This window comes from Peromyscus maniculatus, chromosome 18 (assembly GCF_049852395.1).
Source record: "Peromyscus maniculatus bairdii isolate BWxNUB_F1_BW_parent chromosome 18, HU_Pman_BW_mat_3.1, whole genome shotgun sequence".
NCBI classification, from domain to species: domain Eukaryota; kingdom Metazoa; phylum Chordata; class Mammalia; order Rodentia; family Cricetidae; genus Peromyscus; species Peromyscus maniculatus.
This window is the reverse complement of record NC_134869.1, coordinates 54,617,129-54,644,909: the sequence shown is the minus strand read 5'-3', so window position 1 is coordinate 54,644,909 and position 27,781 is coordinate 54,617,129. Positions and strand designations below refer to the sequence as shown.

At 40.4% G+C, this 27,781-nt stretch overlaps 1 protein-coding gene across 6 annotated transcripts; it reads left to right on the top strand.

The window, feature by feature from the left end:
• The first annotated feature begins 250 nt into the window (after positions 1-250).
• On the top strand, positions 251-25,551 carry LOC102916921 (uncharacterized). Of its 6 annotated transcripts, XR_013045625.1 has the most exons (6): positions 251-450; positions 14,676-14,802; positions 14,998-15,058; positions 16,187-17,466; positions 18,896-19,070; positions 24,040-25,551. XR_013045625.1 is itself a non-coding variant. In XM_076554222.1 (5 exons), the coding sequence occupies exons 1-5, from the start codon at positions 352-354 to the stop codon at positions 18,997-18,999; spliced, it is 1,671 nt and encodes a 556-aa protein (XP_076410337.1). In that variant the 5' UTR covers positions 251-351; the 3' UTR covers positions 19,000-25,551. The 6 variants fall into 6 exon arrangements, 4 of the variants coding, with proteins under 4 accessions (XP_076410337.1, XP_076410336.1, XP_042119146.1 ...); XR_013045624.1 differs by having other exon boundaries at positions 16,187-19,070; XM_076554222.1 differs by having other exon boundaries at positions 18,896-25,551.
• The last annotated feature ends 2,230 nt before the right edge of the window (positions 25,552-27,781 follow it).

The following is a 27,781-nucleotide window of genomic DNA, read 5'->3' as shown; positions in this document are numbered from 1 at the left end:
TTTTGAATTTGTGTACTTCCTTTTAAAACTGGACCCACTGATTCACATTAACAAGAGACTTGCTGTTGAATTTGGCACCAATCTCCAGTCAGTCTGGAATAGGTCTGTCCTTAGATTGGATGCCAAGGCTGGGAACCACTGTGCTGTGCCCCTTCTGCTTCTGCTCACCTGGTCCTGTCACTCAGGCCTCACTAGCCAATCACAGCTTCTAGAGGACCTGCCAGTCAGATGGGCGGGTTCTTCCGGGAGCCAGGCTTACAGGCTCAGCGCTTGAGGAAGTCGGAAGTTGCCGGTTGCGCTGCACCTTGGGCTTGATTGTGTGGAGAGCTGGGTCAGCTCGGTAGCCCCACCATGGTGAGCGAGTGGTTGCTCTCCACAGATGGGGAAGAATGGTGGGCCAAGACGAGCGAGGGGCCGCTGTCCCCAGGCCGGGAGGAGTGGCCGGCCATGGTGAGTGAGGGGCCGCTGGCCCCAGGCGGGGAGGAGTGGCTGACTGGTAGTTGTGAGTGAGGGGCCGCTGTCCCCGGGCGGGGAGGAGTGGCCGGCCATGGTGAGTGAGGGGCCGCTGTCCTTAGACTAGGTGGAGCGGCCTGCTGAGGCACGGGAGTCGTTTTGGTGCGTCCTACCCTGGCTGGGTGGGAGCCAGTGGCCAGACACAGAGTTCGGCGTGTTCCTGCCTGGTCCTGCCTGGTCCTGCCTGGTCCAGCGTGGTCCTAGGTGGTTCTTGCAACTCCCTGGGCCAGGCTGGCAGCCTCTGAATAACTTCACTCCCTGTGCTGTGTCTGTGCAGAGTATTGGGAGTGGAACTGAGCTTAGAAATATCCTTGTTTGCAGGAGGCTGTGGGAATATACAGCAGGTGACAGCTTGCGTTTGACAGGTGGACCCACCAGATGTATAACTCTTTGTTGGGGAGTCTCACTAGGGAAAGACCATGATGGAGCCCCACTAAATAAAATCCACGGGGTGGCCCCATTAGGTAAAGCAGTGGGGTCACTGGCTGTAACTGACTGGTTGTTTTCTGCCTGTAACTCCTCATGTGCCACCACCACCTTACCTCCCTAATAAGAACAGCTGTGGAGTTTTTTCCCACAGCCCTTTGGCAGTGTGTTTTACATCTTTGGGCACACTTACAGTTGTGGATGGTCGGGAAGTTGATTTCTGTTTAAGCTGTATAATTCTGATGTATAGAAGTAATACCAGAATATTCCTCTTTACTGACACAGGAAAGTAACAGTATTTTCATTCTCAAAGACGGCTAATTTTAGACTTGAGAACAGATTCAATCAGACTAAACTGCCCCTGTAGAAAATACACAAAGACTAATCCAGGTATGACTCAGTTATGTCAGCTCAGTGGTTTGAGAGACAGGCCGTTGGCTGTAACTCCATGTGTCAGCTAACAGCCCTTAGTGGCTATGGGACAAAGTCATACAGTGTCTTTTAAAGGACATTTTCTCTACCAGGGAAGTGCCTGCTCTGTTTCAAAGTCAGTATAGTTTAGTGTTCTTCCAATTATTTTTATCATTTTAAAAAGTCAATTATTGGTATCATTTTTAAAATTTATTTTTCTTTAAATGCATTGCTGCTATAATCTCTGTGTTTCTTTTTTCATATATATATATATTGGTTTAAGAATTTCATTCTATTTTTTTCTTGAGTGCTATTTATTTTTTTATTTATATTGGTTTAGAGCAGTGGTTCTCAAGCTGTGGGATCTCAGCTCCTTTTGGGGATCAAATGACCCTGTCAGAGGACTGGCCCAAGACCATTGGAAAACACAAATATTTATATTGCAATTCATAACAGCCAAATTATAGTTATGAAGTAGCAGTCAAAATAATTTTATTGATGGGTAAAGGGGTCACCACATCATGAGGAACTAACTGTATTAATGAGTAACAGCATTAGGGATGTTTAGAAACACTTGTTTTCATCAGTGCCTCATGTAGCTCAGGCTTGCCCTACTTTATATAATTAAGAATTACTTTTGAACTCCTAATCCTGCCTCTGCTGCCCAGTGCTGGAAAGGCAGTCCTGCAACTCCTTCCAGGCTGGGTCTTGACTGGTCTGTGGGAAGGAAAAATAGACCAGTGAATGAATATCCTCCAAGTTCTCTAGATTTTATTGTGAACTTACAAATGAAGTGTGACATGTGTAAGAATTGCATTCACTGAAGAACTGTAAAGCAGGTGTAGTCACAGCACAGTAAGGGAGGGGCAAGAAGGCAGGTGAAAGCTTTCCTGTTTGACAATAGTTGACATTAGCAATGAGTATTTAGGGAATCAATTTTAGATGATCAATAAATGTTCTGACTGGCCATTTCTTGGGTCCAGAGACCAGACAATCAAGAAGCTGGATAAAGAACTGAACTTATCATTAAACCAAATTATTGTAGTTCGACCTAAATAGAAAAACTGGATAAAAATGAAGTGGCCCTGCCTATCATGACTGTTTTCCAGGTTTAAGATGATAACCTCGAGAGAAATGGCATGAGTAGTACTTGGTGTGCTCTAATACAAATCCCTAGTCTCTGGAGCACATGGCCATAAAGGCTGTTTCAACTTGTTAAGATTTTTTTGGGGAGGGTGGGGAGGATTATAATTACACTATTTCCACTATCTCTTTCCTGCCTCCAAACCCTTCCATAAACTCTTCTTTGTATTCTAACTCATGGCCTCTTTTTGTTTAAGGACAGTTACTGTTTGAATGTAACCTGTGTTTGGTTGAAGGACCTCCCAGGTATAAAGCAAAGGGTTGGCTGCACTGGACATTTAGTATGTAATGGAATGTGCACACATAGGACCCTGCGCCTTGGAAGAGGAGCAGGAAGTGCTCTGGGCGATTGGAGGGTTTTACTAAACTACAAATTTCCCAGACTAGGGACCTCTCTGTCCATAGGGTGGAAAGGCAGAGCTGGGAAGGTCTGTGCTGTCTGCTGAGACCCAGCTGGGTGATCTTAGCTAATGAGGAACTCTGGGAAGGCTTTGCAATCAGGCCTACCAGTGGAAGGTAGCTTGCAGGTCTTTCCAGACTTCTCTGTTTCTGATATAGGGAGCTTTGAGGGAGACCACAGGCAATGTTCATGGTGAGTGTTGGGGCCAGTGACCCCAAACTTGAAGGAGCACTTCTGCTGAGCTGTCAGAGCTGCTGGGACTGGGAGGGACCATTGGGCAGTGGAAGACTTTCCTCTGAGCCTCGCTGAATGTAGATTCCCTGGCGAGGACAGGGCTTTGCCACCATGGCTATGGAAGGTTGTAATGCTGTGTACAGTGTGCATACACAGGCATTTCTTTTGGTGTGCAGTGGAAAGACAGATTGGAAAACTAAAGGTCTGGTTTCTAGAAGTAAGTTCTGACCATTGCATTCCACGTTCAGATTTGTCTTATTAATGTTACAAATGGTTGAGCAACTGGTAGAAAGATAGTGATGTGGATCATCCTTCAGCAGTACATGATTAGAATGCTTTTAACTTTCTGCTACTACAAATCATCATGGAGTGACTCAGTAAAGTTCAGTTCCAGGGAACAAAAGGAGTTTCTGATGTGTAGAGATTTTCAGATGTGCATGGTGTTGGGCAGGTAGATTGGGCAGATTCCACGTCTTGTGCCATAATCCATGTGGCAGGAAACAGATTTTAATTTATTCTTGGGTTATTTTGGGATTGGGTATCAGTGGGGCTGAGTTTATCAAAAATCACCAGGAGGCATGAGGGACTGCAGAGCCATAGCTGGAGATCACCTCCATTTGCAGAGAGACCTCTAGAGCATGCAGCTTCTCTCTTTGGGAGAAATATCAGTGGCTGGAGGATCAGAAACATAAAGTTTAAGGATCACTTTGAGTTAATTTTGTGAAAGTTGTGAACCTGCATTTATTTAATTTCTGTACACAGAGAATCATAGGTAGTTGGGTAACACTGATCAAGCCCACACTTTTCCTATCTGAGGTTCCTTTGGCGTTTTGACTAAAAGTTGACTACATTTTTTCTGCCATTGTTCTTGGCTTTTCTCTCTATCCCCATTATTCTTTCACAAATATTGTACACATTCTTGATTACTGTAGCTTTGTGGTAAGTATAGAAGTCATATTGTGTCAATTTGTGTACTTTTTTTTCATAATTCCATTGAGCATTCTGAGTATTTTTACTATGAAAGTAGCTTTGGAATCAGCTTTCCTGTTATAAATTGTTGGTCATTGACATTGGATTCTATTTATGTCAATTTACGATGCATATTTACCATACACAACATCTTAATACTGATGCATCATGTTCCCAAGGATCTTTTCTTTCCATCTTTATTTATTTTGGCTTTGTTGTTGTTAATCTATGGAAGACTTTTATTTTATTGGATACAAAGTACTATGGGTCATGGCAGGTGGCTCTGCTCATCTTCTTCTTGGTGATGACCTGAGTTCACATACCTACTACTCCAGATACACAACATCTGATACCCTCTTCTTTGTGTGTGTCACCTGTATAAATATGGAAGACATTTTCTGTCACATACACACACACACACACACACACACACACACACAGCAATAAACTTATTTTCAAAAGTGCTTGTGACTTATAATGCAATTAGAGCAAAACAAGTTGCTTTAGGTGTACACTGTTTCATTAAATATCTGTTATCTTGCATTTTGTTTTAAAAAGTTTTCCTTTCCTCACTCTGATGCAGACTTACATCCAATCATAAGAAATAAAATGCTATTTAAGTGATCCTAACAGATATCCTTTTCTTTATCATAGGAGAATCAGATCCTTTTTATCTACAAAGTTAAAACGTCATTTTTGGGAAAATGAACTTTCACCAATTTTTGTATTCAGAAATTTTATTATGTTTTGTGTTCCTTGAGTTTTTGTTGATTTGGAAACTTTCTGTGGAGAGATGATTTTGTTTTTCTTTTCTTGATCTTAGAGGCTTGCCTTTTCCTATTTCCTAGCATATCTGTTTTGCTATCTTCATGTTTTTTTTTTTTTTTTGCTGCTTAAGTGATTGATATGGTTAATACATTGACTTTGAATCTTTAAAGACTCCTCATATATTATTGTCTCTTTTTCCTAATTATCCTCAGCTGCCAACATGACATAGCCTAGAGTCAATTGAGGGTATGCCTAGATCAGAATATCAGGTTGTCATGTCTGAGAGAGTTGTGTTGATTGATGATTGATGTGGGAAGGCTCTTCCACTGAGTTGGCAATATCTCTTAGAAAGTGGTCCTGAACTGGAAAAGAGAGGTATCTGAGCATGAGACAGTGACAAAGCAAGAGATAAAGCCAAGAAACAATGTTTCCCTATATTTTGCCTTCAGTTATTAGCTTGAGTTTTTATCCTAAGCTCCCATAATGATGGACTGTGATCTAGGGGTATCAACCAAATAAACCTGTTCATTACCTGAGTTGCTTTTGGTTTGAAAATTTAATCACAACAATAGAGAAGAAATTTAGAACAATGACAAAAAAAATGGTACCTCAAAAGTGATTTTGCTGCTGCAAAGGTCCTGGAATGTTGATGTTTGGATAAATGTTGAAGATATCAGAACTTTAGATGGCAAAAACCATAGATCTTCTATGGTGTGACAACTGTACACACATGGAAAACATTGTCTTTCTCTCTCATACACAAACATACATTCAAAATGAGGATAGACTTGTTTGCAAAACTACTTATGACTTGAAAAGCGATTAGAGCTAAATAAGTTGCTTTAGGTGTATTATACAAATCATACAATGTTTATTTAAAAATCTGTTATCTTGCATTTGGTTTGGAAACATTTTCATTTCCTCACTCTGATGCAGACTTACATCCTATCTTCACTCATAGGAAGCAAAATGGTTTCTAAGTAACCCTAACAGACATGCTTTTCTTTATCAAAAGAGAGTGAGATACTTTCAGTAGTCAAAACTATTTTCTACAATGTGGAAACATCAGAAAGCTTCAAGCAAATCTATCTAATTTTGTTTGAATAGCCCTCCTTACCCTACCCTTTTTCTGTTATTGGCAAAAGAGAGCACACAGAGGGAGTGATAGTCAGTGACTTTTTTTTAAATTTGATTTTGGTGAGAATCTTGTAGTTCTTGTCTAAGGGACCATGTTAAATTTGTAGATCTACCTTTGTGTCTCCTTTTATCAGTGGTGCCATATATTTTGTGTGATTTTATTAGTTATTGATGTTTCTCTGAAAATGATGGACCTTATTTGTATTCTGAAAAATTACTATATTATGTTATAAGTTCTCTGAATTTTTGTTGATTTGGGGACCTCCTCTGGAGAAACAGTTTTAGTTTTCTCTTCTTAATCTTAGAGGCTTGCTTCTCCTCATTTCTTGGCATATCTTGGTTTTCCAGTTGTTACTATCATCAGTTGTAGCTAGATTTTTCCTGCCTTGCCCACAGTCAGGACAAATCTCTGTCTACCACCAGTCCCACAGCCACTCAGACCCAACCAAGTAAACACAGAGACTTATATTGCTTACAAACTGTATGGCCATGGCAGGCTTCTTGTTAACTGTTCTTATAGCTTAAATTAATCCATTTCTATAAATCTATACCTTGCCACATGGCTCACCGGCATCTTTACATGCTGCTTGTCATGGTGGCAGCTGGCAGTGTCTCCTTCCGCCTTCCTGTTCTTTCTTTTCTCCTCTCTGTTAGTCCCGCCTATACTTCCTGCCTAGCCACTGGCCAATCAGTGTTTTATTTATTGACCAATCAGAGCAATTTGACATACAGACCATCCCACAGCAATCAGTATTTGCATTTTTGCTATTTAAGTTATTGATGTAGTTAATACTTTTTAAAAAAAAAAAAAAACTTTCTTATATATTACTGTCTCTGTGTCCTAGTTAGTTTCAGTGTCAACATGTCAGAGCCTACAGTCATCTGATGGAACATCATTTGAGGATGTTCCCCCATCAGAATGGCTGGTTGCTATGTCTTTGAGAGAGTGTGTTTATTGATGACTGATGTGTGAAGGCCCTTCCACTGATAGTGACAATATCCCTAAGAAAGTAGACAGGGCTGTTAATACAGAGTATGATACAATGACCCAAGTAAGAGAGAAAGCCAGGAAACAAAGTTTCCCCATGCTTTTTGCCTTCAGTTGCTTATTGCAGACTTAGGCAACCAGCCTTAGGCTGCAGGCAGGGCTCAAAGAGAAAGCTACAGTATTGCAAAACTTAGACTTTTTTCCATCTGAGGAGTTAGGAGACATAAACACTCAAACTTATTTTCTTGGTGGTTACTTTTATTTATTCTCCCATGTTGGCTCCAAATCTCTTTGTTCTTCACAGCTATATATACCCAATAGAATTTTTCATGTTGAATATAGGAGTTACATTTTAAGGTCACATTCCATTTCTTTTTTTTTTTTTTTTTGGTTTTCCGAGACAGGGTTTCTCTTGTGTAGCTTTGCGCCTTTCCTGGATCTCACTTGGTAGCCCAGGCTGGCCTCGAACTCACAGAGATCCGCCTGCCTCTGCCTCCTGAGTGCTGGGATTAAAGGCGTGCGCCACCACCGCCCGGCTCATTTCTTTCTTTTTTTTTAATTTATTTTATGTGCATTGGTGTGAAGGTATCAGGTCCCCTAGAACTGGAGTTACAGACAGCTGTGAGCTGCCATGTAGGTGCTGGGAATTGAACCCGGGGTCCTCTGGATGAGCAGCCAGTGCCCTTAACCGCTGAGCCATCTCTCTAGCCCAGTTCACATTCCATTTCTTAAGTAAATGATAAAAGACAGAGTCCTCCCAACAACACACATGCAATAAATCTCAGCTTCCTAATTGGTGAGCTATAACCTTGCAGCTGTAGCTGCAAAGAAAGAACCTGTCATTTTGTTATCTACATAAAGAGATAATCTTATAAAGGTTTTTAAGAGTTACTAAACTCCTTAGGAATCTAAGAGAAATAAGGAAATCATACTACATCTTATATTTCTGAGTGTAATAAACATTTTAAACTAACATTTTGTGATTAATGAAAATGCTGGGCTTTCTCAGACTTAGAGTGTTTACAGAGGGAGAGCTGTGTCATAAATGCTTTGGTTGGAATTCAGGTTTACCTTAATTCTCTTAATATGAGCTCACTACAGCATCCTCCAAGGCATAGTGACACTAAAATCATTTTAAATCTTAAAATATATTTTTCTGTCTGGTGTGTAACTTTAGAACCTAAAAAAGGAAGCTTGCAACTCTCTCAGGGCTGTGAAGTCAGAGAGGCTGGCACAGCAATTAGATTGCTTTACACCTTTAACCTTGGATCAACAAATTAGACAGCTGACTATTAAGTCCCGGTGAACTAGCCTGCTTTTCCTGGCAATGGTTTTTCTTAAAAAAATCATCAGTAAGGCACCTGGTCTAGTGTAAAGATACTTTAAAGCTTTATGTCAGCTCATAGTATACAATTCTCCTGGCAGCTAGGGAAATAATAAGTATTTCCCTATGTCAACCCAAACCATGATAAAAAAGCAGGTCCTAAATATCTCCCAGACTTCATGGAACAATAGGCCTAGTTATGAAACATATCCTAGTATTATTTCTATTCATCAAGATTATACAGCTTAAGGAAAAATCTTCCTGACAATAAACAGATATAAATGCCCAATATGGAATGTATTTATGAGATAAACACACTATAATATACACAGTGGGGTGTTTCCCACACCATAAACATCATGTCAGACAGCAAAGATACAGCAGAAACAAAAGATATTTTGGAGTCTGTAATCTTGTGCCCTTGCCTAAAATGACATTGATCCATTAGAGATTTTTCTCTTGGTGGACTGACACCTGCTGGACCTCTGGTATGGTCACCAGCAGTTTCTAATTTGAATTTCTATCCTAAGCTCCCATGATGATGGGTTGTGATCTGACAGAATCAGCCAAATAAACCACTCATTACCTGAGATGCTTTATTTAAAGAATTTAATCATAGCACCAGAGAACCAAGTTAGAACAAAAATGGCATACAAAAAGTGATTCTGTTGCTGGGCAGAACCTGGGAATGTTATCTTTTGGAGGAATATGGAAGATATCAGGATGTTGGATGGCAAAAATGATAGAAAGTTCTACTCAGAGCTTAAGCTGCTCTTGTAGGACTTGAGTGTTGAGAGTAATGACAGACAGTAGAGGTCCAGGTCATAGAATTTCAGTGGGAAATTGTAGCTGGAGAGTTTTCTCTCCGGGTCCCACCAAGCCCAGGCAGTCTGACAGCCCACTCATAAAATAAACACACAGACACATATTATTTAAACTGCTTGGCCATTAGCTCAGGCCTATCATTATCTAGCTCTTACTCTTATATTCAGCCCATTTCTATTCATCTATACTTTGCCACGTGGTTCGTGGCTTACTGGTACCTTACATCTTCCTTGTCCTGGTGGCGGCTGCAGTCTCCCCTCCTCTGCCTTCCTGTTCTCTCAATTCTCCTCTCTGTTAGTCCCGCCTATACTTCCTGCCTGGCTACTGGCCAATCAGTGTTTTATTTATTAGCCAATCAGAACAACACATTTGCCATACAGAACATCCCACAGCAGGAAATAGACTCCATGATGAATGAAGCTAGAAGTCATTTGTGTGATCTTTTAGTCCCAAACCTTTCCTATTATGTCCATGCACTGAGAAGTTGAATACTGAAGAATTAAAAAATAATGGGCTGATTTTTTTAGCTGGAATATTGAATCTCTTAGATGGCTATTACTGATGACTCATTCAGGACTACAATGAAAAGAGCAACAAGTGGGGCAAAAATAAATAAAAATCTGTGGGTTGTAGGGAAAAACATGCCTGTGTAGTTTCGGATGGCAGCCAAGTGGTGAACAGAAGCAGGAATTTTCAGGGAGTTTATCACCATTAAAGAGATGGCCCTTGTTCTACACTGGAAGCCAAACAAGATGCCCTAAGGTTAAGAATCCATCTTTCTACATCTTCAGTTAATGGAAGGGTTAGGTAAAGTGATTCCTAGTCCCAGGAAGCAACTTCATACAAATTCTACTGTAACTCTCATCCAAGCATGACAGAGTCCATCACAACTTAGAAGCCAAATTTGGGGGAATCTTTGATCTTGTACTGGTTGTGGAAACAAGAAAGATGCAAAATTTCAGGTCATGGATTCTTAGTCTGTGGTTTCAGTTCAGCATTGTTGCAGGCATCTGTGTTCGGCAGAGTCAGAGCCCCAGTGAGAAGAATGTGATTGTTTATAGCATAATGCTGTGAATATGAAGCCTGGGTTGTATTTTGAGACCATAAGATGTTGAGATAGTCAAGCTCTGAGATATCTGCCACAGAGGGCTGCATATAGGGAGTGAAAGCAACCAAAGAGAGATGTGTGAGAAGTTGCAGGGATAGGACCATCTAAGCTCTTTGAAACTGAAACCCCATGTGTCTAACAGAGAACTACAGGATTTGTTGTTTACCCTCCTGGGTTTCAATCTTGCCTTAGTTCAGTCTTCCCTCACTATGTCCCCATTCCTCTCTTTGAAGATGTAAATTTGTATTCTGTGCCATTGTATGTTGTAAAGATATAACTTGTTTTCTGATTTTACAAGATGTCCCAGTCAAGCAATTGTCTCGAATGTCAGAAGAGATTTTGTACATTTGAACAGTGTAGAGGTTGTTGCAGACTATGAGGATCATTGAAGTTAGGCTTAATGCATTTTCATCATGGGATGACCATGAGCCTGTAGTGACCTGGGGCAGAAAGTAGTCGGCTGTGTGAAAAACCTCCCAGATAGGTCATGTATTTGAACATGTGTCTCTCCTTGGTGGCCCTCTTTGTGGATATTTGTGCTTTACTTAGGAGGAGCCTTTCTGGATGAAATTCCTCATTGGGGATGGGAGATGAGTATCTAATAGCCTCAACCCATTTCTTGTTCTTCGTGTCTACTGTGTTGTCATTGAAGCTGATCAGCCAACTTCCTTCTTTGCTGTCATGACTTCACCACCATTATAGATCTGTCCCTAAATCAGATAAGATACAGTTGAAGCAATTGCTGTTCAATGCTAACCATTTTGCTAGCCTGCTGGGTTTTTGTTGTTGTTGTTGTTGTTGTTGTTTTTGTATTTTACTGTTTTTGTTTTTGAAGACAGGGTTTGTCTGTGTAACCTGGGCTGTCTTTCAAGTAGCTCTGTAGACTAGAATGGCTTCATACTCAGAGATCCACTTGATTTTGGCTCCCAAGTGCTGGGATTAAAGGTGGGCCAAAATTACTGGGTTTTGTTTTGCTTCTATATTATTGGGTGATGAGCCTGAAATGTAGGCTTTTATACATGTCAAGTATGTGTGTTGTGCTGAGCTTCACCAACATCTTTAATTTTGAAATTTGGCAGAGGGTATCATTCTTTTTTTTCCCAAGATGGCATGTATTCATGATACTAATACTGCCTGAACCTTCTGAGTTATTGGATTGCAGGTATGTGACATTCTTCCTGTCTGTTGTGTTTGCTTTGAATTTTTTAAATGAATGTGAGTCTTTTATCTGTATGCATGAATATGCACCACACGGGTGCCTGGTTGTCACAGAAGTCCAAAGACAGTTTTTTTTTTTAATTAAGAAAAATTTTCTATTCATTTTACATACCAATCAAAGATTTCTGTCTTCTCTCCTCCCACCTCTCAACTTCCCCTTCCCAACTCATTCCCTCACAAGAAGGCAAGGCCTCCCATGGAGAGGCACATCCAGTAGAGGCAAGTTCAAGCCCCTCCCCCTGCCTCAAGGCTGCAGTAGGTCTCCCATTATAGGTAGTGGGTTCCAAATGGCCCACTCATGCACCAGGAATGGATTAGGACCCCCCCCCCCCCAAGCAGATCAAGCTACACAACTGTCTCACCATACAGAGAGCCTAGGCCAGTCCCATGCAGACTCCACAGCCATTTATCCAACTTTCAGGAGTTCCCACTAAGTTGCTTTGGTCATCTCTACTGGTTCCCTATCATGGTCTTGATACACTTGCTCATAGAATCCCTCTTCTCTCTCTTTGATTGGACTCCTGGAGCTCTGCCTGGTGTTTGGCTGTGGATCTCTGCATCTACTTCCATCAGTCACTGGAGAAAAATTCTGTGATGACAGTTAGGGTATTCACTAATCTGATCACTGGGGGTAAGCCAGTTCAGTTCAGGTACCCTCTCCACTATTTCTAGTAGTCCAAGCTAGGATCACCCTTGGGGAATCTTGGGAACTTCCCTAGCACCTGGTTTCTCTCTATCCCTATGATGTCTCCCTGTATCATGATATCTCTTTCATTGCTTTCCCACTCCATTCCTGTTGCAGCTCAACGATTCTGTTCCCTTATGTTCTCATTCCCTATCCCCTAACCTCCATTGCCCTACCTCACCCCCCCCCATTTACTCATGGAGATTTTATCTATTTTCCCTTCCCAGAGTGATCCATGCATCACTCTTTGGGTCTTCCTTATTAGCTGGCTTCTCTGGAGTTATGGGTTGTAGCCTAGTTATCCTTTGCTTTACATCTAGTATCCACTTATGAGTGAGTATATACCATGTTTGTCCATCTGCATCTGGGTTACCTCACTCAGTGTGATACTTTTTAGTTCCATCCATTTGCCTGCAAATTTTATGATGTCATTGTTTTTCTCTGATGAGTAGTACTCTATTGTGTATATGTACCACATTTTCTTAATCCGTTCTTCAGTTGAGGGGCATTTAGGTTGTTTCCAGGTTCTGGCTATTATGAATAATGCTGCTGTGAACATGGTTGAACATGTGTCCTTATGGTATGATTGAGCATTCCTTGGGTATATGCCCAAGAGTGGTATTGTAGCAGGAAACTTAAAGAGTCTTTATTAATAAAACAAACCCAGAGCCAAGTATTGGGGTGCACACTGGAAGATCAGAGAACCAGAACAAGCCATAGCTACCTCACCTCGCCAGATCCTCAGCTGGTCTTGTTTCCTCAGACTGGAGGCCTCTGAGTCCTCATCCAGAATGGGTCTCAGCTGAATTGCTGCTCAAAAACCTGAATGCTTAACCAGGCCAAATGCTTAACCAGGCCAAATGCTTCTTGTTCCTGGTCCTCAAGCTTTATATACCTTTCTGCTTTCTACCATCACTCCCTGGGATTAAAGGCTCACTTTCTGGGATTAAAGGCGTGAGTCACCATGCTTGGCTGTATCCTTGAATACATGGATTTGTGCCTAGCTCTGCCTCCCTAGTGCTGGGATTAAAGGCGTGTGCTACCACTGCCTATCCTCTATGTTTAATATTGTGGCTGTTCTGTCTCTGACCCTAGATAAGTTTATTAGGGTGCACAATATTTCGGGGAACACAATACCACCACAGTGGTATAGCTGGGTCTTGAGGAAGATTGATTCCCAATTTTCTAAGAAACTTCCATACTGATTTCCAAAGTGGCTGTATAAGTTTGCACTCCCAAAAACAGTGGAGGAGTGTTCCTCTTGCTCCACATTCTCTCTATCATAAGCTGTCTTCAGTGCTTTTGATCTTAGCCATTCTGACAGGTGTAAGATGGTATCTCAGAGTCATTTTGATTTGCATTTCCCTGATGACTAAGGATGTTGAGCAATTCCTTTAGTGTCTTTAGGCCATTTGAGATTCTTCTGTTGAGAATTCTCTGTTTAGCTCTGTAGCCCATTTTTTAATTGCATCGTTCATTATTTTGATGTCTAGTTTCTTGAGCAAAGACAATTCTTGATAGAAATTTAGAGGAGAGAGAAACAGAAAACACAGGATAGCCTCAGGAGGGCCTGGATCCTAATCTATTGGACCTCAACTGTCTCTGCCAAAGGGCTTTTAAAGGAATGCCAAAGGTGTAGACAATTCTGGAACATGAATATAGAACTGGAGTGAATGCATAACTCTTTGTAGGAAGTTCATTAAAACCTTTTGAGTTCTTTCTATCTTTTTTGTTTATTTGAAGAATCTTTGCAGGGGATACAGTTTCTTAATATGTACTTCTGGCTGTGTTGGAACTGATTACATAAATGAGGCTAGCATTCAACTCAGAGGCAGACTCACCTGCCTCTGCCTTCAGAGTACTGGTATTAAAGGCATGAGCCAGTACACCCAGCTTGCCCATCTTTTTTTTTTTTTTTTTTTTGTAGTTAGTAATTGTTGGTACAATTTCTTTGATGTGTACTCAGTACTATTTATCTGTTTGCTTATTTCTCTATTTGTATTAATAGGCATTTCTCTAACAAGGTGATACCCATTTAAAAGTACAGAAATGACAGAGGTGACCCTCCCATTCAATTTTCTTTTAACGTGACTTGGTGATTACATTAGAACTTCTGTGTCACGGAATAATTGTAAGAAGCAGAAGAACTATATTTTCAAAGAAGTATACATTTACAATGTTGTCAGTATCATTTTCGTTTGTACATATGTGTTGTAGCCCACCTAGGTTTCCTAGTGGGATTACCCAGCAGGACTGCATAAGAGGATGATTGGACCACAGGCCTGAGTACCATGTGTCTGAGATGGTCTGCACTTGGCTGTGCTGGGGGGAGGTCTTTTGCTCCACCCCTTGGCATTCCTTTAAAAGCCCTTTGGCAGAGACAGTTGGAGCCCAATAGATTAGGATCCAGGCCCTCCTGAGGGTCTCCTGTATTTTCTGTTTCTCTCCCCTCTAAGTTTCTATCAAGAGTACCCTGAGGAAAAATGGGGGTGGGATGTTCTCCCACATATGTATACTATATTTTAGAATGCAGTGACCTATGACGATGTGCATGTTGACTTCACTTGGGAAGAGTGGGCTTTGCTGGATCCTTCCCAGAAGCGTCTCTACAAAGATGTGATGTTGGAGACCTACGGGAACCTCACTGCTATAGGTAAGACTGAATTTTCCTTCACATTTTAAAATAAAGGGGTGATGTTTCTTGGTTATTGATACTCTTCTGTAATTATGATTGAAAGTGAGGAAGGATGATGTGAATAAAATAGTCATGGTTCCAAGATTTACTGAAGATAATAACTTAAATTTTGCACAATTTCCAATAATATACATTTTCTGGTATATATTTTAGGTTACAAATGGAAAGATCATCATATTGAAGAACATTGTGAAAGTTCTAGAAGACATGGAAGGTAATTTTCATATGCAAGCTAATACAAATGTGCCTCAGGAGAAATTTTAAGGTGTCTGGAGGTTTAAAGAAAGCAACATTGTAAATAAGCACAGCTTAAAGTGCATTGATAATTATTAAATTCTCACAAAACCATATACCTCAATGTCAAGTAAGTAAATTGTGTTTGCAATGTATTATTTTAAGAAAGGAGACAAGGAAACAATGCCATAACAGATATCACCATTTGAATCATAGCCTCATGAGAATTCTGTAGAATTCTCAATCCATTTATTTTCATATCACTCATATTACAAACGATATGCATGTTCAATAGGTGATAAGTATATGTTCAAAACCTTCTAATAAGTAAATAGTCTATAGTAAAGATTGTGTTACCCATATACTTGTTGTGACTTTGTAAAGTTTAATCAGAGGAGGGGTAGTTAGAGTCAAGAGCCCAGTGGTAATCATTGTGGAGAAACCCTTTCTATATATCATATGTCTTTGAGGAACAAAAAGTCAAACTGTGTGAATGTAATGTGAACACTTTTTATTTGTTATTCTTTCCTGTATCCAAGCCATATGAACATAGGGATATCAAAAGAAACAACAAACCCCTCTCCCTCTCAGAACAATTAGAAGATATGTAGTAGACCCACTTTGAATAGCCTTGTTGAATATGATTCAAGTTTACAAGTAATTGCTTTTCCAGCTACAATGGAAATACATCAACAATCTCACATTGCAGAAAAGTCCTATGAATACTAGGGATATGTAAATACTTCTGTTTGTCCTGGCTTACTTTGCAAATGTAGTATGACTCATACTATAGGAAAATTTATGAATGTAATATGTGTGGTAAAGCTCTGAGTTTTTCCAGTTCTGTTCAAATATATAAAATTCTCATATAAAAAAATAGTTATAAATGCAAGTCATGTAATAAAAGCTCTTACCATCACAGGTATATTCAAAGATGCAAAATAACCCTTAATGAAGGGGAACATCAAGAGTATAAACAAAGTGATAAAAACTTAAGATCTGATTCCTCTTTACAATGAGACTAAATTTGTAAAATTAATTCATACAGATATATTCAACAGTGTAACATATGTGATAAAGCTTTTACATGTGCCAATTATCATTGCAGGCATGGAAGAAGTCATACTGGAGAGAAACCATCTGAATATGCTCAAAGTGTTAATTCCTATGCATATCATAGTCATCTTCAAAGGCATGAAAGAATCCATACTCGAGAGAAACCCTATGGATGTAATCAATGTGGTAAAACCTTTTCACAACACTGGTATCTCCAAATACATAAAAGAGCACATACTGGAGAGAAACCCTATGAATGTAATCAATGTGGGAAAGCCTTTGCATGCAACAGTAGTCTCCAAAAACATAAAAGAACACATACTGGAGAGAAACCCTATGAATGTAATCAATGTGGTAAAGCCTTTGTATGTCACAATTATCTCCAAATCCATAAAAGAAAACATACTGGAGAGAAACCCTATGAATGTAATCAATGTGGTAAAGCCTTTACACGTCATTCTATTCTCCAAATCCATAAAAGAACACATACTGGAGAGAAACCCTATGAATGTAATCAATGTGGTAAAGCCTTTACACATCACTCTAGTCTCCGAATACATAAAAGGACACATACTGGAGAGAAACCCTATGAATGTAATCAGTGTGGGAAATTCTTTATACTTCACTCTGTTCTCCAAATCCATAAAAGAACACATACTGGAGAGAAACCCTATGAATGTAACCAATGTGGGAAAGCCTTTGCATATCACAATTATCTACAAATCCATAAAAGAACACATACTGGCGAGAAACCTTATGAATGTAATCAATGTGGGAAAGCCTTTCCAGGTCCCAGTCATCTTCAAATGCATGAAAAAACACATACTGGTGAGAAACCCTATGGATGTAATCAATGTGGGAAAGCCTTTGCATCAAACAGTAGTCTCCAAATCCATAAAAGAACACATACTGGTGAGAAACCCTATGAATGCAATCAATGTGGTAAAGCCTTTGCACGTCATAGTTATCTCCAAATCCATAAAAGAACACATACTGGTGAGAAACCCTATGAGTGTAATCAATGTGGTAAAGCCTTTGCATGTACTGTTACTCTCCGAAAACATAAAAGAACACATACTGGAGAGAAACCCTATGAATGTAATCAGTGTGGTAAAGCCTTTGCACAGCAAAGTCATCTTCAAAGACATAAAAGCACACATACTGGAGAGAAACCCTATGAATGTAATCAGTGTGGTATAGCCTTTTCACAACCCGCATATCTTCAAATACATAAAAGAACACATACTGGCGAGAAACCCTATGAATGTAATCAATGTGGAAAAGCCTTTGCATGTCACAGGAGTCTCCAAATCCATCAAAGAACACATACTGGTGAGAAACCATATAAATGTAATCAATGTGGTAAAGCCTTTGCATATCACAATTATCTCCAAATCCATAAAAGAACACATACTGGAGAGAAACCTTATGAATGTAATCAGTGTGGTAAAGCCTTTGCACAACAAGGTCATCTTCAGAGGCATACTAGAACACACAATGGTGGGACCTCTTCCCCTTTCCCTGGTTTTGGGACACCCCTCTCCCACCTGCCAGGACTGTGGACCTGGGAATTTCAGATGTACACCTAAAAGAAAAGTGTACACCCCCTAAAATTCCTTAACTCCATTTTCTGCCCATTACTGTACATTTTTTTCTAGCAGATTTCTGATCAGTTAAAGGCTACAGACTGCTCCAACTGCTGCCTGCATGTTCCTGGTCCCAGAGGGTCCTATAAAGCCTGGACAACAAATGAAGCAGTCTGCTCTGTCTGGACTTGGTCAATATTCCAGTCTTTAGTGTTCCCAAGAATAGCCCATTGTCAGCAGGAAGTATCATGGATGATTTCAACATCCCTTGTCACTCATTTGCTATCAACAAAAAGGCTGAGATGTTAAGTTCTTTACCCAGGACATATAACTGAGGTGCTTATTCATCACATCAAAGCTTGACCTGGCTACCAGGTTCTCCCAACTTCCCTCAGTCCCTACCTGCTACAGGGTATGGTTGAACAAAGCCTACCCTCTACATTGAACTCTCTACTCCAGGGGTTAGATTGCCCTTAAAAATGTTCTATTACTTATTGTATAAATTTTGCCCATGATCCTGATATGTATATTTTAATGGCTCCATATATACTTTTGTCAGTTAATCTGGTATGAGGATCTTGCTGCGTGTATATTTAAACAGGTTGCTACTGTCCTCTCAAAGTTAAAATGGTTTATTAATTGCTTTGATTACAATTTTGAAATCTATGTCAGCTTCTGTTACAGGTTTGGTTCAGCAGGTGCACACTGCTAATCAGGTGAACTCTTTATTTAGAAATGTATCATTAACATTGGTTATTCAGGAAAGGATTGACCAAGGATTAACAGGTAGAGCTAATGCTTTAGAAGAAACCATTTTTCACATGGGAACTCAGATCCAAAATATTAAGAAATGCTTAACCTCATGTCATGCTCACTATAAATGGATTTGTGTTATTCCTCTGCCTTACAGTAGATCAGAGATGTCCTGGGAGCAAGTTCAGCTCACCTATAAGATGTTTGAAATAGTTGTCAGCTATTAATAATCAATATGGATATTCTTCATTCTCAGATTAGTGTTATTAGTCATTCTAGGCTACAGATATCCTCTACAAAAGAGGTGGCTAGTTAGTTCACTAATTCAGTCAAAAATTTTGTTCAAAATAACTCTTTATGGAGTTTTATTAGTTTGGGAATCATTGGAGGATTAATTATTCTACTTCTATTCCTTCTTCCAGTCATCTTCAGATGTTTAAGATCCACAGTATGCTCTGCCCAAAGTGAGATTCACACACTTCATTTAATCAACACAAAAGGAAGAGATGACCTTGTCCATGTTTGAGGAACAGCAGGTGTCAATTGACTTCAGAGTGTCAGCACACCAGGAGGAAAGTCTCTGATGGGTGAATTTTGGTAGGCAAGTCCCTGAGACCCCAGACCCCAGAGTGTCTTTTGCTTCTGCTGTGCCTTTACATGTTTGCCCCTGCCATCTTCCTTTGCTATCTGTCATGATGTGAATGAGTGTGGGGAGATTCCCACTGCCTGTAATGTAGTGTATTTATCTCATGAAACATCCCATTCTACTGGGTATTTTTAAAAATTTTTCTTTATTTAGAAATTTTTTCATTTTACATACTAACCACAGGTACCCCTCCATCCCCTTCTCCCACTCCCCCACACCTCCCTCTACCCCACCCTCATCCAATCCTCATGGGGGTAAGGCCTCCCTTGGGTAATCAACATAGGTTGGCATACCAACTTGGGGCAGGACCAAGCCCCCCCCTCCCCCCCCATGAATCAAGGCTGAGCAAGGCATCCCACCATAGGGAATTAGCTCTAAAAAGCCTGTTCAGGGATAAGCCCTGATCCCACTGCCAGGGTCCCCACAAACAGATGAAGCCACACACCTGTCACCCACATGCAGAGGGCCTAGTTCAGTCCCATGCAGGCTCCCCAGCTGTCAGTCCAGAGTCCATGAGCTCCCATTAGCTTGGGTCTGTTATCTTTGTGGTTTTTCCCATCATGATCTTGACTCCCCCCTTGTTCCTGTAATTCCCCCTCTCTTCAGCTGAACTCCAGGAGCTCAGTCAAGTGTGTGGCTGTGGGTCTCTCCATCTGCTTCTATCAGTCACTGGATGTAGGTTCTATGATGACAATTAGGGTAGTTGTAGCTAGAGTTTTCCTGCCTTGCCCACAGTCAGGACAAATCTTTGTCACCCGCCAGTTCCACAGCCTCTCTGACCCAACCAAGTAAACACAGAGACTTATATTGCTTATAAACTGTATGGCCATGGCAGACTTCTTGCTAACTGTTCTTATAACTTAAATTAATCCATTTCCATAAATCTATACCTTGCCACGTGGCTGGTGGCTTACCGGTGTCTTCACATGCTGCTGGTCATGGCGGTGGCTGGCAGTGTCTCTCTGCCTCAGCCTTCTGCTTCCCAGAATTCTCCTCTCTCCTTGTCCCACCTACTTCCTGCCTGGCCACTGGCCAATCAGTGTTTTATTTATTGACCAATCAGAGCAATTTGACATACAGACCATCCCACAGTAGGTAGTCACCAATCTGACTACAGGGAAGGCTAGTTCAGGTACCCTCTCCACCTTTGCTAGGAATCTTAGTTGGAGTCAACCTTGTGGGTTCCCGGGGATTGCCCTAGCACCAGGTTTCTCCCTAACCCCATAATGGCTCCCTTTGTCAAGATATCTTTCATTGCTCTTGATCTCCATCCTTCCCCCAACATAGCCATCTCAATCCCTCATGTTCCCACTCCTCATCTTCTCCCCTTATTCCCCATCTCAGTTTGCCCAGGAGGTCTTAACCATTTTCCCTTCCTGAGGAGATTGATGCATGACCCTTTTAGGGTCTTCTGCCTATCTTTTCTGGGTTTATGGATCATAGCCTAGTTATCCTTTGATTTGAATCTAATATTTACTTATAAGTGAGTACATACCATGTTTGTCTTTCTGAGTCTGGGTTACCTCATTCAGAATGATTTTTTTCTAGTTCCATTTATTTGCCTCCAAATTTCTTGATATCATTGTTTTTAAGAGCTGAGTAATGCTCCATTGTGTAAATGTACCACATTTTCTTAACCCATTCTTTGGTTGAGGGGCATCTAGGCTGTTTTCAGGTTCTGGCTCTTAAAAATAATGCTGCTATGAACATAGTTAATCAAGTGTCCTTGTGGTATACTTGAGCATCTTTTGGGTATATGCCCAAGATGAGTATTGCTGGGTTATTAGGTAGGTTGATTCCCAATTTTCTAAGTAACTGCCATATTGATTTCCAGAGTGACTGTACAAGATTACACTCCTACCAGCAGTGGAGGAATGTTCCCTTTTCTCCACATTCTCTCCAACATAAGGTGTCATCATTGTTTTTTATCTTAGCCATTCTGACAGGCATAATTTGGTATCTCCTGATATCTCCAAGGGGTGTTGGATTTTGTTAAAGGCATTTTAAGCATTTAATGAGATGACCATGTGGTTTTTTCAGTTTGTTTATTTGTTGGATTGCATGTGCATATTTTCATATGTTGAACCATCCCTGTATCTCTGGGATGAAGCCTACTTGATCATGGTAGATAATATTTTGATGTGTTCTTGGATTTCATTTGCCAGTATTCTATTGAGTGTTTTTGCATCAATGTTCATGAGGGAGATTGTTCTGAAATTCTCTTTCTTAGTTGTGTCTGTGTAGTTTGAGTGTCAGGGTATCTGTAGCCTCATAAAAAGAGTTTAGCAATGTTCCTTCTGTTTATATTTGTGGAACAGTTTGAGGAGTATTGATATTACTTCTTCTTTGAAATTCTGGTAGAATTTTATGCTGAAACCATCTGATCCTGGGCGCTTTTTTTTTTTTTTTTTTTTTTTTCGGTTGGGAGACTTTTAATGATTGCTTCTATTAGCATCCTTAGAGGTTATAGGTCTATTTAAATTATCTATCTGATCTTGATTTAATTTTGGTATGTGGTACCTTTCAGGGAAATTGTCCATTTCTTTTAGATTTTCCAATTTTGTAGAGTACAGGTTTTTGAAGTATAACCTAATGATTCTCTGGATTTCCACAGTGTGTGTTGTTACATTCCCCTTTTCATTTCTGATTTGGATATTCTTTATCTGTCTTCTGGTTAGTTTGGATAAGTGTTTGTTTATCAAAGAACCAACTCTTCGTTTCACTGATTTTTGCTATTATTCTCTGTTTCTATTTTATTGATTTCAGCCCTCAGTTTAATTATTTCCTGGGTGAATTTGCTTCTTTTTGTTCTAGAGCTTTCAAATTTTTTCCAAATTCTTTATGTAGGCACATAGTGCTATAAACTTTCCTCTTAGCATTACTTTCATAGCATCCCTTAAGTTTGGATATGTCATGGATTCATTTTCATTGAATTCTAGGAAGTCTTTAATTTCTTTCTCTACCCAGTGGTAATTCAGTTGAGAGTTGTTCAGTGTCTATGAGTTTGTGGGATTTCTGTAGTTTGTGTGGTTGTTGAACTCTAATTTTTACCCATAGTGATCCAATAAGATACATGGAGTAATTCCACTTTTTTGTATCTGTAAGATTTGCTTGGTGACTGAATGTGTGGTCAATTTTAGAGAAGGTTCCATGAGGTGCTGAGAATAAGGTATATTCTTTTGTGTTTGGGTGAAATGTTCTATAGATGTCTCTTAGGTCCATTTGAGTCATACCATTAGTTAGTTCCCTTATTTCTCTGTTAAGTTTTGGTCTAGCAGACTTGTCCATTGGTGAGAGTGAAGTGTTGAAGACTTTTAATGTGTGATGTTTGTTGTGTGATTTAAGCTTTAGTAATGTTTCTTTTACAAATGTAGGTGCCCTTGTATTTGGGGCATAGATGTTCAGAATTGAGACTTCATCTTGATGGATTTTTCCTGTGATGAATACAAAATGTTCTTATCTATCTCTTTATTAATTTTAGTTTGAAGTCTATTTTATTAGATATTAGGATAGCTATACCACATTTCTTAGGTCCGTTTGGTTGGAAAATCTTTTCCTAACCCTTAACTCTGAGGTAATGTCTGTTTTTGAGGTTGAGGTCTGTTTCTTGTATGCAGCAGAAGGATGGATCCTGTTTTTGTACCCATGCTGTTAGCCTGTGTCTTTTTATAAGCAAATTGAGTTCATTGATATTAAGAGATATTAATGGCCACTGATTGTTAATTCTTGTTATATTTGGTTTTGGTGGTGATGCTGTATTTGGTAGTGTGTGTGTGTGCGCGCGCGCGTGCGCGCGCGTGTGCGCGCGCGTGTGCGTGTGTGCTTCCCTTCTTTGGGATTTGCTGGTGTGAGGTTATCTTTTGCCTGTGTTTTTGTGGGTTCAGCTAACTTCCTTGAGTTGAAGTTTTCCTTCTAGCGGTTTTTGTAGGGCTAGATTTTTGGAAAGGTATTGTTTAAATCTGGTTATGTCATAGAATATCGTTTTCTCCATCTATGGTGAGTAAAAGCTTTGCTGGGTATAATAGTTTGGGATGGCATCCATGGTATCTTAGTGCCTGTAGGACCTTCTGGCTTCCAGAGTTTCCATTAAGAAGTCTGATTGATCTGTCTTTTTACATTACTTGGCCTTTTCCCTTTGCAGCTCTTATTATTCTTTCTTTATTCTGTATGTTTAGTATTTTATTATGTGGCAAGGGGACTTTTTTTTTTTTTGGTCCAGTCTATTTGATGACCTGTAAGCTTCTTTTGCCTTCATAGGCATGTCTTTCTTTAGGTTAGGAAAGTTTTCTTCTATGATTTTTGTTGAATATATTTTCTGTGCCTTTGAGCTGGAATTTTCCTTCTTCTATCCCTGTTATTCTTAGGTTTGGTCTTTTCATGGTGTCACAGATTTCCTGGATGTTTTGTGTTAAAAATTTGCTAGATTTAACATTTTTTTTTTGATGAATTTCCTCTGTTGTATCCTCAATGTCTGAGATTCTCTCTTCCATCTCTTGTATTCTGTTGGTTATGCTTGCATCTGTAGTTCCTCTTCATTTACTCAGATTTCCCTTTTCCAGAATCCCCTCAGTTCGTGTTTTCTTTATTGCCTGTATTTCAAAATTCAGGTCTTGAACTGTTTCCTTCACCTGTTTGATTGTTTTATCTTGGCTTTCTTTAAGGGATTGATTGATTCCATTAAATTTTTTTGTTTGTACTTTCCTCTATTTCTTTAAGGGAAATTTTCATTTCCTCTTTAAGGGCCTCTATCATCTTCATGAAGTTATTTTTAAGGTTGTTTTCTTCTGCTTCATCTGAGTTGGGATGTTCAGGTCTTTCAGTTGTAGAACTACTACTTTCTGTTGGTGCCATATTGCTCTTTATGCTGTTGAATGTATTCTTATACTGCTGTCTACCCATTTCTTCCTCCAATCCATACAGGTGGAGCCTGTGTCTCTGGGAGTCCCTCTTCCTCCAATCAGTGCAGGTGGGGCCTGTGGGTCCAGTGGTTGCTCTTCCAGTTGGTGAAGGTGGGGCCTATTTTCCAGTGGTCACTGATGCCATGGGAGAAGGTTGCTGAGGGGGTGGGAAAGGATGCTGCTGCTTGGTCTTTGGGGCTGGAATTGGTGGAGGAGGGGCACAGTCCAGCCAGCAACTCAGGGACTCACAGCTTCTCAGTCATCTCTGGTGCCACAGGGGATCTCTACTGGGCATTTTAACCTGTGGATTATTATGAAGATGATTCTTTTCCTAAGCTCTACTGTCTAATTGATAATAATAATATTAGTTTATTCAGTTTTGATGAATAAAAATAGATACAAGGAAATATAACACAGCTAGGGCTTATGAGTTTCCCCTAAGGAGCTAGATAGATCACAGTTTAGGTTAATGACTAAGGAAAACAATTGCGCCCCCAGGAGCCAGGCAGGCTGTAATTCTTTTAATGCTGAATAATGCAGTCACAGGTTGCTGGGTGCATCATAAGGCTGAAATAATGCCTTAAAATAACTTCAGGTTAGCTCCGATGTTTTGATAATAACTTTGAGATGACAGACTTCAGGAAACAATTGAAAGTTCACAAGAACACATAGCTGAGTTATAGATTCATTAGTTTAGGGTCAAAACTACAAAGCAGCCCAATTGTTACTAGCTGACATACTTTTCTTGCTAGGTTTGGTTGGTGATCAAAGGTGATAATTACTTCTTTGTTCCCCCTTTTTCCCTTATTTGCCTGATATAAGAAACTATTGATGAGTGGGTATGCATGACAAAGATTCAAAGTAGAGCTGACTGATTCTTTTTCATATATATAAGTTTAGGTTTGTGATTCCTTTAAGATTCATTATACAATTACCTTTGAAGATAAGTAATAAAGTAATTGGCCCTTTCTTTGTAACTGCAAAACTGCAGCCTGCCAGTAAAAAACCTGACTGAGAAAAATATCTTGCTTGCCTACATAATTAATCTATACCAAGTTGCTTGGCTATGAATGTATGTAGTTTCTTTTGACAATTTCTTTTTCATCTTTTATATGTTTAATATGTACATTTTTAATCATGTAAGGGATATAGAAAACATGCTGTTTTATACTGTTTGTATGATATTCATTGTAATCATTCACTTGAAAAACAGAATGTAACCACAGTGTAATTTTTATATTGTGTGGATGATTTTGTTGGAGTATATAAGGTGTAAGAAAAAGAATAGTTAAAATGGACTAGAAGGAAAACATCAAGAAAGAGAGAGTTAAAATGAGTTAGAAGGAAAACAAGAATGAGAGAGTTAAAATGAGTTAGAAAGAAAGCATCTTGAATGAGATTTAGAAGGAAGTAGAAGAGAAACACCAGGAATAAAGAGAGAGTTAGATGGAATACATCTGGAAAGAGAGAAGGAAATCACCAGGAAAAGAAAGAATAGAGAATGCAAAAGAATAAAGAAAAGATCTGAAGGAAACCATCAAGAGAGAATTTGTCTTTTTCCTTAACCCCAGAAGTCATAGTATGCGCCAACTCTGTAGATTTCCCTTTGAGCCCTGTACTACTGCAGGCTGGTACTCGTGCAGCAATACTTTTACACATCACAGTCATCTCCAAATGCATAAAAGAACACATACTGGTGAGAAACCCCATGAATGTAATCAATGTGGTAAAGCCTTTGTATGTGTCATTAGTCTTTGAAATCATGAGAAAAAAATCGTACTGCTGAGAAACCATATAAATGTAATCAGTGTGGTAAGGATTTGCATTTCATGGTAGTCTTTATTCAAGAGTAAAAGTTGAGAAACTGAACAAACTCATACTGAAGAGAATTTATTAAGGATTTGACAATCCTCAGCCAACACTTACATTCAGTAACACAAGATTCTTTATTCTGGAGAAAACAATTTGACAATGTCAACAATCTGTTCAAGCATTATGATATCCCTCTTTATTTTGTTTGCACCTGCAAACTTATATGAATAAAAGCCCTATGAATTTAAACAATAAAGTAACCACTTTAGATTTCACACTTCTCTTCAATTACATGAAATAATAAATCCAGTTATAAAACATTATATATGTGGACCCATGAGCTGCCTACCATTTCTAGGCCTGGTGGACCTAAGGCACTGGGGCAGTCAGGCACCATTATAATTTTTGGAAGCAGGGTCATGTCCAGTGCTATGATGGACTGACTGGTACAAGGAGACCTGTATGTAGCACCAGGCACACAGGCGCTATTATGGTGATCAAATGTATGGTATCCTATGGGAGAGAGCCAGAATGGTTCATATCCTGTGGACAGATGTAGATGTAACCAACCGTCTTATTAAATAAGAAACACAGAACCAATGTAAAAGAGAAAGCCGATCCAAGATGGCGGAGACAAGCAGACGCAGGTGGGCCTGTGGCGGCGGGCCCGTGGAGGTAGACGGGCCTAGCGGCAGCGGCCAACAGGTACATTTAGGCCCAGCGGCAGCTGGCGGAGACATTCAGGCCCAGCGGTGGCCCACAGAGGTGTACAGGCCCTGCGGCAGAGATAAGCAGACGGAGGTGGATAGGACCGGCGGTGGCGGCCGACAGAGACATTCAGGCCTGGCGGTGGCCCACAGAGGTGGACAGGCCATGCGGTGGAGACAGGCGGACGCAGGTCGTCGACTTGCGGAGGTGGAAGGGCCCGGTGGCAGCGGCCGACAGGGACATACAGGCCCAGCGGCACTGGCAGAGACATACAGGCCCCGTGGCAGTTCGCAGAGGTGGATGGGCCCGGCAGCAGTGACAAGCAGAGGTAGGTAGGCCCGCGGCGGCAGCCGGCAGAGACATATAGGCCCATTGGCCGCCCGCAGAGGTAGACAGACCCAGTGGCAGCTGACAGGGACATACAGGCCCAGCGGTGGAGACAAGTGGACGCAGGTGGGCCTGTGGCGGTGGGCCACAGGGGTGGACAGGCCCGGGGACAGAGAGGGGCGGACACAGCTTGGAACGGGGACACCCCTAGCCCCAACACCTGGGGAAGAGGCTATCTCTGTGGGTCGGAACCAGGGCGAGTCTGGACACTCCATCTGGGGACAACCCAGGGCCCAACTGCTGATCCTGTGAAACCCAACAACTTGGAGGTGTTGGTGAGACTACCCTGCTCAGCTGAAACCCATCTGGGAGAGGATTCAGATGCCTACAGTTTGAAGTCTGAAGAAACAAGATCAGCTGAGGAGTTGACAAATGAACAAAACGTGACCTGGGAACACAGAAGAAGGCGCTACGCAGTCACCAAACCAGATCACGAGAATCATAAGTATATAATTCACCGACTGAAATCAGCTGTCCCTGAAGAAACAGCCCAATAGCACCAATTTAACCAAGAACCCCTACTAAACCAAGACTAAAAATTAGAACAAGAGAGGCACTCTCAGACACAGACACCACCTGCACCGCACAGAGGAAAAGATGAGTAGATGCCAGTGCAAAAATACAGGCAACAACATAAAGACCTATATGGCAACATCAGAACCTAGTGATTTTACACCTGCAATACCTAAACATACCATAACAGAAGAAACAGAAGAGATCAACCCTAAAAATGACTTTAAGAAGATGATAGAGGCCATTAAAGAAGAAATAAAACATTCCCTCAATGAGGAAATAAAAACTTTCCTTAAAGAGGAAATGAAAAACTACCTTAAAGAGGAAATAAAAACTTTCCTTAA

Coding starts and splice junctions, on each gene's coding strand:
- LOC102916921 (XM_076554221.1), top strand. CDS start 352: ATGGTGAGCGAGTGGTTGCTCTCCACAGATGGGGAAGAATGGTGGGCC. Junction 14,803..14,997: donor CGGGAACCTCACTGCTATAG/GTAAGACTGAAT, acceptor TATATATTTTAG/GTTACAAATGGAAAGATCAT. Junction 15,059..16,186: donor AGTTCTAGAAGACATGGAAG/GTAATTTTCATA, acceptor TTATCATTGCAG/GCATGGAAGAAGTCATACTG.